A 13,222-nucleotide genomic window follows, 5' to 3' on the forward strand; every position below is an offset into this window, starting at 1 on the left:
TGTTATAACAAGTATAATAGAATGAATGCTCTCGTCTTAGAATACTCTGTGCTGTTTTAAAAAAGTAGTACATAACCAAAGTTTTTAGATAATATTTATTATTTGTATATCAGATGAAATAGATAATGTATACACATCTAACTGCCGCAATCAAGACTGTTCGAGATGGAATGGAATTTTGATGAAACTTTTCAATGTTACAAGTCAATTTTTCTTTGCTTTTTACTGTCTGTTACCTACGTCTTCAGTCTTCATATATGGAAAAGTCCTCACAGTAGAGATCATCCGTCGACTATAAAAAAAAGATTCACTAGTGCTTTCGTCATGTTATTTATATCACCATGTTTTTTATATATGGGTCTTCGAAAAGAAGTTTTAGAAAAACAAACATTTCCAGAAATTTTGGGACTAAGATCTCAGGGATTATGTCAGGCAATTTTTATGCCCCTTTTTCTAACAATGATATTATTTTTGGGTCCTATATCAATGGAATTCTACAGTGGCTTATCTAAATTGTATACTGAAGAAATGTATTGGTTTTCAAATCTAAAAAATTTAATATGGTTAAGAAATCACATAGTAGCACCTTTTACTGAAGAATTTACATATAGAAGCTGTATGCTGCCAATGTTACTACAGTGTTTTACTCCGTATTCAGCAGTGTTTACTAGCCCATTGTTTTTTGGAGTTGCCCATTTTCATCATATGTTGGAAAGAATAAACCATATGAGTTTTAATTTGTCTTTGAAAATATCCTGTTTTCAGTTTGCATATACAACATTGTTTGGAATGTATTCTGCATATATTTTCTATAGAACTAGACATTTCATATCCATATTCATTGTACATTCGTTTTGTAATCATATGGGCTTTCCAGATTTCACTGAAGTTGTTACTTATAAGGGTATGAAAAAAATTACTATTGTAAGTTTATTTATTATCGGTTTATGTGCATGGTGCTTTTTATTGGAACCCTTGACGGAACCTACGTGGTATCATAATGAATGGTTATGATTAGTAAAACAGTTAGATAAATGTGTTAGTTGTTATGTTTATAATATAATGTTTATTTTATCATGACATTAAAATTGTATCAACATATGCATTCAGTTTTTGTTTTAAATTTAAGCTAAAAGTATAGAAATAGCAAAGGTTGGGAACACGCATTAGTCCGCTTATAGGCTCATGTGTGTGGGGTAAGGGATATTAGTGTCTCCCTTCTATTGAAAACAGATTCGTACTAGTAAAACCATAAAATCATGATAATAGTAACAGATTTATTATCTTTAACTTCTTTCTTCCATATTCGGTATAATGCCTGTTCTTCTTCTATATCTTTCCTCATCCTGGCTCTAGGATGTCACTCCACTTTTTTCGTGGCCAACCTCTACTACCTATTCCCATTGGAGATTTATCCTTCGCTATTTTTACCAGTCTATCACCTGTCACTTTGCTTGCAATGCTTCTGGGTAGACTGAGTAACTCAGTGGCACTGTTGCCGAAAAAAGAGGAGTATTGGGGGGCCAGGTTAGCAGCTAACCCTCCAGAAAACATATAACTAGCTTACACTACCAATAGAAAGCCTCTGAAAGATTTATTGGGAAAAAAATAATATTGATCATTTAATATTTTTATTTTTGATAGATCAGAACATGTTTTATATTCAATATAATAAATAAACAGTGAAATTTTAAAATTTCATTGTTCCTTGAAAAAATAATTTTTTATTTTTTTATACAGGGGAGCCTAAAATGTGGCGATTGGGGGCAATTTACCTTTATACCAAGTTGCATTCCTGAGGAGTGACAGAACCTCAAAGTTGCTCCAAAAAATTTGAAAATCATTAATACTTACATTTGGAGAGATTTGAGATACTATGTATGAAAAAAATACATAGTTTTATTCACATCTTTAACAATAAATAGAAAGGGAAACCCAAGGATTTTGGGATTTACTTAAGAGAACTTTGAGTTAAATAGGTCCCCATGATGCTCTAGTAAACCCTTTCGAACACATTATCAATTATTCACTACGTATTTTATAATTGCGTTACCGTATTTTATTTTATTCAAAAACATATTGATCGAATTTTTTCAAAGGGAGATGTTTAGCACAAAAAATTGCTGAATTTACAGTAAACAATCAACAAGTATCATCATTGATATTATGTAATACATACTTGAAAATACCAAATTTGGTACCCTGTATGAGACTGGTAAATGCTTTAAGTAATGGTAAGTAGAACGCAATCAAACTATTCTGGGATGTTAGTTAAGGGTAATCTAGCTTTGAAATTTCAGTTTTTACCTGTCAGTTGATTTGAAAAATTTGATTTTCATATTTTGGATAATTTTTGATTCCAACCGACGTGGGTATCGTAAGCAAGAACTGTTACCAGAGCCGCGCATTTCCGGTTATGCTATTGGAACAAGAACGGTGTAGACTAGGAGAAAGAAATTTATAATATAATATAAATTTATAATACTTAAAATCATAGAGATATTACTGTATTATCTCTATGCTTAAAATACACTTTTGGTAGCTGCAGCAAAGTAGCAGTTAGAAAACAATAAAAAAGAAGAAGTGTTAGAATAACCTTTATTTTTGTTAAACTTTCAAATTTCAAATCAACATACATGTTAGTTTTATTAGGAATAGTTTTACGTTATAATTATTCAATATATTGAAACTAAAATGCCTTTACCCGCCTCTTATTTCCCTAACTATTATTCAATTGATGATATTTTAGCTACTCAGGAAAGAACACCTTGTAAAATTATCCTAAATGTTCCTAAAATGGGTAATTACTTATAACAAATAATGATTATATATAACCGAATCTATTTTACAGGCCACTTAAATCCTTCAGTATCGGAAAAAGATCTACTACCCGGTACATTCCAAGAATTACCTTTATGGTTAGTTGACGAGATTTCATTGAGTCGTCAACCAATTGTTGCTCCAGATTTGCCAAAAATATACAGGGAATCTTATCGGGAGATATTAAAAGCTGATGCCACGGCAGTCGATCTTCATAAATTCAGCCTCTATTTCTATGAAGTGGGCGCTTACATTAAACATTTTGATAGAAAAAATGAGGTCCATGATACTCTAATACATGTAAGTATTTTTATTTTATATTTAATACAATCCACAGTAAGTAATCATTTTCTAATATTATTTAGTTGTTATCTATAAAGGAAAAAGTATATTTGTAATTTATCTAGAAAAATTATATGTCTTAATTTTGAGCAATAGTTTTACTTCTTCTTTATAAATATTAATTAAATAATTCAAGCTTATTCAATATATATTCAACTTATCAATTTTGTTTATTGAACATAGTATAAAACTGTCTTCATACAAAGTATGATACATTTGAAGATTTTGGTTTCTCTTATTTTTTTTGAAATCTTAAACACCAAACACCTATTTCCAATATATTTCGAAGCTTTCAAATACATATGTATTCATCAAAAGGAACTGAAATTATAGTACAATTCAAAAATATCTATAAAACCGTAACAATAATAAAAATTACTTATATTGTTTAGTTAAGAATTACTGGTTTTAAATTTGGTAGTTTTTTTATAAAGACTCAAGAAGGTCGAAAGGTCAAAATTTTTTATCAGTTATTATGAATTTGGGTTCAAAACCTCCTATGACATTGTCTAATTGCCACTGTTACTTGTCCCTGCAGTTCTTATCATTCATATTTCATTTAATCATTGATTTCCTTTTTTCATACATCTGTGAAATCTTGGTCTTCCTCTCTTTCCCTTCTCCTATGGGATCCACTTTATTATATTTTTTGGCAATTTATCTTCTCTATAATGTCTTTCTGGTTCATTGGTAACCTTGACGTTCTATTTACTCTTTTTAAGGTGCCCATTTCCTTGGCTTCTATTTTTTTAGTAGTTCGATTATTTTCCACCGTTACAATCCATATACCAACGTACTCCTAATCATTGCATTGTAGATTCTCAGTTTTATTGGCTTTCCTAATCCAGTATTTCAAGTATTCCATTTAGTGATTTAGTTATTGATCTTGCTCTGTTTATGCCACATTTTATTTCTGTATTATCTGTCCCCTTTTTGTCAAAAATGACTCCAATATAGATAGTTTTCACATTTTGCTGGTTTTATTGTTGTATGTCAATCATATTTTCCCCTATATTCTGTCTGTTTCCTAAGTCATCTCTGTCATTTGCACATATTACCTGATCATCTGCGAACTGAAATGTATAACAAGGTGTCATAATCTTTTCTTGACTGTGAAGGATTCGGATACGTTATTTCCGGTTTTTACTGTATACTTTATATCTTTATTTTAGTTCTGGAAAAAATTAAATTAAATAATAAAAGTAACACCTTGTGATAAGGGCTCGAATAATCTAACTCTTTCTACTAAATAATGTCGAAATCTATAAAAAGATAGCCTCTTTGCTATTCAACTGTAATTCTATCAAAAATTTTCAGGAGGAGGTTTTCCCATTTAAAGCCAAAAAAGTTATTCGAAAATATATTTTTCTATCTGGGAGGCCATTTGATTGCATCAGAGGCAGAAATAATTCTATTGTAAGAAAGTATTTTCCAAAGTAACCTCATCTTTATTGTGACTAGGACAACTGCTGCGCTGAAACTGTAAATCGGTTTTTAAAACTTTATCCTTCCCATATTTTCCTCAGGAAATATTTTCTGGATTGCTTGTAGTTTAAAGCAACAGTAATGATTTTTCGACTTTTTTAAAAAAATTTTATAAAAATTCAATATTTTAGCAAATGATGTTCCTACTTAATTGAACTAAATGATTTAGTAAAAGAAAATGGGAACCGAATATAAATATCTTTATAGACTTCCTCTATACTCTGTTAAATTGAAAGTGAATTCTAATTGAGATAGTTGAAGTTTTACATTGATATTTCTATCTCTGTAAAATTCTTTTATTAAAATATATAACGTTCAATTTATGTTACTATGTGTCCACTTTTCAATGGCCATTAACTAAAAGTTGTTGAGGATCCATTGGGTTATGTTAATTGAAATTGAAAAAGTGCCAAATTTGCTATAGTCTAGTCATCTTAGACCAAATTAGGTGAAGATATCGGAAAATCGACATACCCAGTATATTACCACATAAGAACTTGTATTTTAGCATCATAAAATTATTCTTTAGATTACATATAATTGGATGCTGGCAAGTTTTAAAGTCAGTCACGAGCGTAAGAGGATATACAGAAGTAGCTCAGATATAATACGATTAGAACTATATGGAAGTGGCAATAACGATGGACAGTAGAGAAATTAGCTTAATAAATGCGACGACGAGTAAAAGACCTTAGACTGAAAGGAAGTTTGGAGAGGTGAACTTCTACATTACACAGCTTTTGACGGGGCATAGCTACTTCCGACGGTATCTTCACGTTCTTCGTGTGGGCTTGAGAGAGGGAAGAGATAGACTGTCGGCAGCATAAATCCTGATAATATCGTCCCGTTGATTGCTACCTATACAGAGAGAATTCTTATGCAAAAGAATGTAGACGGCTGTTTGGTATGATGATATCGTAGAAAACGAAGAAACATACAAGGACAGACCCACCAACCAGAAGTAAAATCACAATAGTTCCTGGTTGGAAGGAGATGACAGAAGATGGCGGTTTAATGGGTAGTCTACGGGAGTTCCACATATCCATCAGCTCTCCTGGTAGAATCCGTTACTTGGATCCCGCATCTTCTTAAAAGAAAATATAGAAAACGAGATATTTGCAAAAAAAGTCAAAAAAATCGATTTTTGTGACTTTTGACCCCGGATTTTAAAACTTGCCACCAATTTTGAGATTAATTTTAGGATGCCCAAGTTTTTACATGGTAATATACTGGGTATGTCGATTTTACGAGATAAACCCACTATAATGACTGGACTACTAGAAAAATAAATTTTGATTTCAGACATTTAGAACTCGCTTTAGACAGCTTATGGACTTAGCAGATAATACAATATCAGATCCTTCGGTTCAACAAAAATTGGATATGCTAGAAAGGAAAATATTCAATGAGGCTTACAAGGCAAGAGTAAAAATGAACAATTGGTTGGTAGATTCAAGCGCCGCTTTAGAAGCAGCTAATATGGTTGTCAATCACAAGAAGAGGAAGAGAATAAATGTTGAGGATTTATTATGAATTTATGAGAAATTTTCCCACTTTCTAAATTTTTTTTTTCAATTATTTTTTACAATACTTTTATCGATTATCCTCACTTGAATATTGTTTTAAATTATTTCTTCATTAGTAATAAAAATATATATTCAGTTTTGTAACTTAATGGGATAGAGTTAGAGTATGAGGGTTGTACAATAGTGAGATTAGGTTTATTTCTTTTCTATTTTTTTTTCATCGCTCTAACTTTTCGAATAAATCCTTTATAATACTCGTGGAAAGTTGTATTTTATATTGATATTTGTTTCAGTTTAATTGATCCAAAAGTTATTTCTCAAGTTATTGGAAATTATGTGGTGTAACCTCTTTTTTCTATAAACACAAAATCTCCAAAACCAAAGTCAATTCAAAAAAAGTTATTTGAGAAAAATCAAAATACGAAGATGGAGATGAAAACAGAAACGGAGAGGCAGGTATTTCATCTAGCATGGAATGCAACCAAAATATTCCAAAGAGTAGGAAGAAAATAAAAAAAAGTTGGTTTATAATGTATACTGGGTGTCCCTAAATTCGACTGCCAAAGCTCTAGGGTAAATTCCTTGGGTCTTATGTCCGCAAACGCATCCTTTCCAAGATACTGGATGGAAAATGTAACGTAACATTTTTTAAAATTAAATTGAACGATCCCAAAAATTATCGAATTGGGACAATTCGGCGTAAAGTGAGACAAGGCAAAGAAATATTAATAAAGAAAAAAGCAGAATCAGAACACGCCGAGTGGGCTGACGAAAAGAACGTTGATATAGAAAATCTGAATATAATCAATTATTATGAACTTGAGAAAAATTCTATTCCAGAAATTTATAATCTTGAAGAGTGGTTGGAAAATGAGTGTATAACTTAAGATACGCCAAAGACATGTTTAATAATTCAAATTCTAAAATTAATTTATTTTTAACAAGACAAAAAATGTATCAGAGCAAATATCTTAACAGTCATAATATGACATTAGATAATTTAGCTTGCAATATTCAAGTTAAATGAACATGTATCGTAGGTCAATAGACAAGTTGGGATTTTAGCTAATATCCCAGGAAAATAGGCACTTTCTTGACTTTCCGTATTTTCCTCTTTCTCTCTCTCTCATTGTCTGCAGATTCATCAGTCGTGCTGTCGCTTCTGTCGAACATACAGTGTCTTGTTCAGTTTTGTGTATTATTAGTCAGTTTGTTAGTACAAATGACCACTACAACTAACACAGCACGCGTGGGGGCCCACTGCTTGGTCTCTAATTAAAGTACCAAAATACAGTTCTTGACCAAATTATTAGACGCACTGCAACATTTCATGTAAAATGTTAATAACCGATTGATATTGTACCATTTCATTGTTTTAAATTGCATTGTTTTTTTTATATTATCTAATAAATCACCAATTAATTTAATATAAATAAAACAACATTAATTTAGAAAATCAATGTAATTAAAAGTCAATATTTAGTTGAGCCACCTTTAGCCGCTATCAAAGCTTTAATTCTGCGCTGCATGCTATCAATGCAAGACTCTACTGTCTTCTGTATTTAAGGATGATGATTCCACACATGAATAATCTTCTCCAAAAGCTGGGTTTTGTGGGTAATCACATCTTTAGGTACTTTCATTAGCTCCCACACATTTTCAATGGGATTCATATCGGTACTATTACCAGGCCAATCCAACAGAGGGATATTTTCTTCTGCCAAAAAAGCTTTGACAGACCGAGCAGTGTGGCAGGGAGTTCCATCTTAAATGAAAGTGAATGGTTCTCCATTTGGAAACCATTCTCTGAGCTGCGGAATCAAGTGATTCTGTAATACTTTTTTGAACTGATCTTTCCTCATTATTCCTATTACGACGTACAGACGTCCAGTGCCTTTGCCGCTCATGACTGACCAAATCATCACTATGGTGGGATGTTTAACCGTTGGAACGACACAGTCAGGATGAAACTTTTCTCCACAACGACGACGCACATACAGAGCTTTATTCTGCAAAATTTCCAATATGCTTTCGTCACTGAAGCAGTCCTGTCAAAAATAGAAATAAATCAAGTTTTAATTAAATAACAATATATTACCGATTTCCAGGAGCCCACATCTTTGTCTTTCCATTGTTTGCCCCACTTCAGGTGCTTTGCTTTTATTGCAGCTGTTAACTTGGGCTTCCTACGGGGTGGCAGGCCTTAAAATCTAGCTCTTTCAATTTTCTTCGAACAGTGCGTTCAGAAGCATTTACGCTAGCATACTGCAGTTGTGATCTTATCATGTTTGTGGTAGCAAATCTGTTTTCTAGACAAATTTTCTTCAAACATCTCTCTCTGTGGAGTGAAAACTGGTTTTCTACCGCATCTTTTCTTTCTTTTTGGACTTAATTCCTCTCCTCACTCAATTTTCTTTTTTATGCGTGAAATTTTGTAAATGTTTTCGCTTTCACAACGGCCTTCACTTCAGCTGTTTTACGTTGTGAAAGGTCGCCTTTTCTACCCATAATGAAAAAAGTCCAATTATTTTTTTTGAACACTACAAATAAAATAAACAAATAACTGTTAAACAAACAATCGCAGTCCATAAAGCCACAGAAACACGCCCGTACCTGACGAGATTCCGATCGCGACTAATGAAGGTTTGTACTTGTTTACGTTCAGTGTTGCCACAATTTAAAAGCTGAATGTAAAAATTGAACTAGAAAATTTACTAGATTGTACCAACTTCAAACAAATTTAATAAAATTATAGAAAGATGTATAAATATAAGTTTAAATTAAATTTTTTTTTCCAAAAATGTTATAGACTGTGTCAATTATTATTTTAAGGATGAAAAATTTATACTATAAAGTTTACCGATAAAATTAGCAATGAAGTACAAAAATCTCACGATCTAAATATAAATCAACTTGGCTCTGTTTTCTAATTATTGTTACAATCTAGTACAATTTCTAGTTTATTTTATTAAACGAAAATATAAAATAACTTTATATTTGCGAACGCAGGGAAAATGTATTAGAAAAAAGGAAAAATGTACTAGCATATAAAATGCACTAAAATGTACTAAAATTGTACAATTGTACTAGCTCTGGCAACACTGTTTACGTTCATGTATCACATTGTGAACACAGTGTTGCCATATGTTCAAAATAAATACAAATAGGTAGTCTACAACAAATCTTCGAAATAAAAATTAATAATATTGTAATTTATATATACAATTACTGCATAAAAACTCTTAAGAAATATAAAATTATTTAAAAAATACAGTGCATCTAATAATTTGGTCAGGGACTGTATTTGAAATAGGCTTTTTTCACATTTTCGGAAAATGGCCTGGCTTGCGATTTCACCATAAATTCTTCACAAATATAGCAAAATTTGTCGGGAGAAGTCGACTATAAAATTTACTGATATTAACCGCCCATTTATATATATATATATATATAAGTTACCTGCTAATGTAAACAGGGATAATAAAACTATTGAAAAGTGGTACGTGTTAGTGCTTAATGAATATTTTTTCTATTATTGGAGGGGTATTTCCTTTTTAAAGATAAGCTATGTAAGCGAAAATCTTATCAGTCAGTGTTATTATACCAGCAAACATAAAATGTGATTTTTTTTTATATTTTATTTTTGAGATATTGTATGTGGGATTTAAAGTAAAAATTATTTTTGAATTGAATATGTAGTTTTATTTAAAGATAACATTACTACGATATGTATATATTTACAGATAATTACAATAAAAAAATATATGTCTTTATTTACATGAAGAGTACCATGTACGTAAATTTTTCCAAATTTTTTTTAGTTACTGATCGTCGTAAACATTTATAGTACGAAATAATTATTAATTTGCTACATAACGAATTGTATAGATAACCGAAAATAAAACAAAATTATTTGATGAAGAAGTTATATACCACTCCTGTAGTCCAGTTATTTTAGGTTTTATCTGCGGAAAAATTCTTAGTGAGCTGAATTTGTATATTCACCTTTATACGATCCTGTAATGGAATTTCGTGACGGCAAAAATATTTGCAGAGCTTTTAATTATCTTATTATTATCTATAGTGAACTAAACTTCGTCATCCTCATCATCATTATCATTATCATCGTCATCATTATCATAAGCCTTATGTAATTGAATTCATCTGTATTGGTTCTAAATGGTATTCATCCAATTTGATGGCATTTTCTTAATATCGTCGGTCAATCCCGTTGATGGACGGCAATTACTATAGTGTGCATCGTAAAGAGGTCTCTGCTCTAAAATTTTTCTACCCCAGCTACGTGGCTAGCCCAATTCCATTTCAAATTTTCAATTGCATCAGTAATACCTGACATTTGCTGTAGTTGGTTATTTTTATCTTTAGAATGGCCCATCGTCGATCTTTCCATATTGGTAATACTCTACCTTAAGTGTAAAGATTTTCGAAAATTAAATATTCTTTGTTCTCTTAAATTGTGTTGGAATTGATCTAGGCGATTTTTGAGATAGTGTATTATCACAGCCTAAATTTTTGAATCGAACTAGCATGTCTTCTACTAATTCTATATAGTTATCAGCTTTATGCTTTTTGAGGAAAATAAATAAAAACATTTACCATTCTTGTCGAGAGTCTTAACTTAACTATTTAAATTTTGAGATAAATATTTATAATTGGATATAACTTAATGTTTTTCAAAATATTATTTATTAAGAGCAATAATAATTTTGCATTAGTTTGAACCAATTGTTGGAGTATTTTTTCAATTGAACGGATTAACCGCTTTCTTCAGATGTAGAAAAACGTTGACGTCGCAATTTATTTTTGATCTGCGGAAATAAAAAAAACATCATTGGGTGTCAAACAAGGAATGGGCGACCTAGGACCTATCGATTCGATGTTTTAACTGTTCAAAAACGTTTCTATTTGAACTGATGTGCGAGAGCTCGTATTGTCGTGGTGGAGAATAATTCGACTTCTACGATATCTCAAAACTTAAGAAGCAACCCACGTATATAATAATTGATCTGTATGTTGGCTACTGAATGGTTTGTAATCACTGTGAATACATACTGTAAGCAATAACGATTTTTCAATGGATTATTGGGTATACAAAATTATATCAGACGAACATATATACCTTTTAATTTATTTGTTTTTGCACTACTGAAGCGGTACTCAATGTTTGTCTAAAACCTTGTATAGTTCTTCCAATATCAATTGCAGAAGACAGTTATGCGAGGAACAGTCAATATTTCATCAATACGAACGGCAATTATACCAAATTAAAAAATGTAAAATAATGTTTACTCCTCATATAGAATTCGGTAAACATCTAACAAACCGTCAGTCCACGTGTAATCATCATTTCCACTGTTTACCAATGATAAAACCGAATCGTAAACGTAAATGCATTTCTATTGACCGAAGCTGTCGGAAGGCGTATGTACACAATTTCTTCGAAATATTCCAGCCAAATGGTCTTTGATATGCAATGGCTTTGTGAGATTAATTTAATTCATTGTAGCAGATTATCCAGAATACAATTTTTCTAGTTTAGAAAAATTGCTTCAAGTTTTGTCAGCATGTGGTTTTGAACATAAAAAACTGAATAAACGGATGATAAGAACCGAATCGTCAAGGATAGTTCGATGGCGATTATTATCGTCAGATAAAAGACTACCGAAGTTCTAATAGACAATAGTAAAAATTACTGTTTGGATGGGCAATCTTCTAAAGGGAAAAGCATTATAATAGTACAAGTTGGAAGCAAAGACGGTTTCCTGCCAAATGCTTTATTAATATCTGCTGAAAAAATTAAAAACTGTGCAGCTAATTATCATGAAAATATGTCAGCAGAATTATTTGAAAGGAAGTTTAACGAATAGTTTTCATCTAACATTCCACCACAGTCAGTAATCGTTATAGACAACGCATCCTACCACTCGCTGCAATTCCTTAACACGTTCACGACGGCTATTCCTAAATTTGGCGATGCTATAAACCAACTGCTTTTTTCTCGTTTAAAATAACTTTAGTCAAAAATATTTTTGGTTTTCTTAGAGACATTTTGCCTTTTGCCGCCCGGGTGACATGCACCCCTTGCTACCCGGCACGGCTCGGCCCTGCAAATATGTGTTGTTAGTTTAAGGTAAAATATTATTGAAATAAACCACATATCACGCTTATGTGACTTAATATTTTGAAGAAAATGCTCACATTTTAGGATTTTATGCTCAAAATTAAAGAAAAATGTTTTTTGAATGTGTGAGCATATATTATAAAGAAATTTTTGAAAAAAGTACTCAAATAAAACACTAGAAACATAAGAGAACGAATGGAACATTGATTTTTTCAATAAATCCTATTCTACATTTTTGTGCCATATGCCAAAGCATGGGAACGGACATATTCTATAGGACTACCTTTATTGTCCTTTATTGATTCTCATTCGACGATATGCACGCACAATTTGGTTGATTTTGGTCACCGTTTCCGGAGTTGAAACAGTCACAGGGCGACCTGGGTGCAGGTCATGTTCAGTACTCTCTCGGTCCTCAATAAAGCGCTTACACCACTCAAAACACGCGTACAAGATAGAGAATTGTTCCTATAGGCCTCTCGCAATAATTTATAGCACTCGGTCGGAGCTTTTTTCGATTTAACGATAAATTTGAGATTAATACGTTGCTCCTGTTTTTCGTCACACATGGTTTTCGGCACGAGAAAGAAACACGTTCGTTTCAAACCGCTACTGCACAAATACTATAATAGTGACGGAAACGTGTTTTGGGACGTTCATAGACAAGATATCTAGATACCCAAAGTACTACTCGTTTTTTACCCCACCCGTCTAGGGCGCCCTCTAAGCGTTCAGTCTCGTTATTTAATAGCCAGACCTGGTATACCTTTTATACTCAGTTACCATTTCAGGTTTAAATTTCTTTACTCCCTTTTGTGAAGTTACTTCTGTTATACTTCACATGTGTACTTGAAATCATAAGAACATCTTGTTTACCGTGCCATTTTAAAACTCTTATCTGTCCCTT

At 31.8% G+C, this 13,222-nt stretch overlaps 2 protein-coding genes across 4 annotated transcripts; both read left to right on the plus strand.

Moving 5' to 3' along the window:
- LOC130449763 (CAAX prenyl protease 2) lies at nt 1-1,101 on the plus strand. Its single transcript, XM_056787760.1, has one exon. It carries the CDS (start codon nt 166-168, stop codon nt 1,012-1,014), a length of 849 nt encoding a protein of 282 aa, XP_056643738.1. The 5' UTR covers nt 1-165; the 3' UTR covers nt 1,015-1,101.
- Nucleotides 1,102-1,103: 2 nt separating this feature from the next.
- On the plus strand, nt 1,104-9,865 carry LOC130449764 (DNA replication complex GINS protein PSF3). 3 transcript variants are annotated; one of them, XM_056787761.1, is made up of 4 exons: nt 1,104-2,234; nt 2,301-2,800; nt 2,852-3,120; nt 5,950-9,865. In XM_056787761.1, exons 2-4 carry the CDS (start codon nt 2,695-2,697, stop codon nt 6,178-6,180), a joined length of 606 nt encoding a protein of 201 aa, XP_056643739.1. In that variant the 5' UTR covers nt 1,104-2,234; nt 2,301-2,694; the 3' UTR covers nt 6,181-9,865. The 3 variants fall into 3 exon arrangements, with proteins under 3 accessions (XP_056643739.1, XP_056643740.1, XP_056643741.1); XM_056787762.1 differs by having other exon boundaries at nt 2,750-2,800; XM_056787763.1 differs by lacking the exon at nt 2,301-2,800.
- Nucleotides 9,866-13,222: the final 3,357 nt, after the last annotated feature.

Source organism: Diorhabda sublineata, chromosome 10, assembly GCF_026230105.1.
Source record: "Diorhabda sublineata isolate icDioSubl1.1 chromosome 10, icDioSubl1.1, whole genome shotgun sequence".
NCBI lineage: Eukaryota > Metazoa > Arthropoda > Insecta > Coleoptera > Chrysomelidae > Diorhabda > Diorhabda sublineata.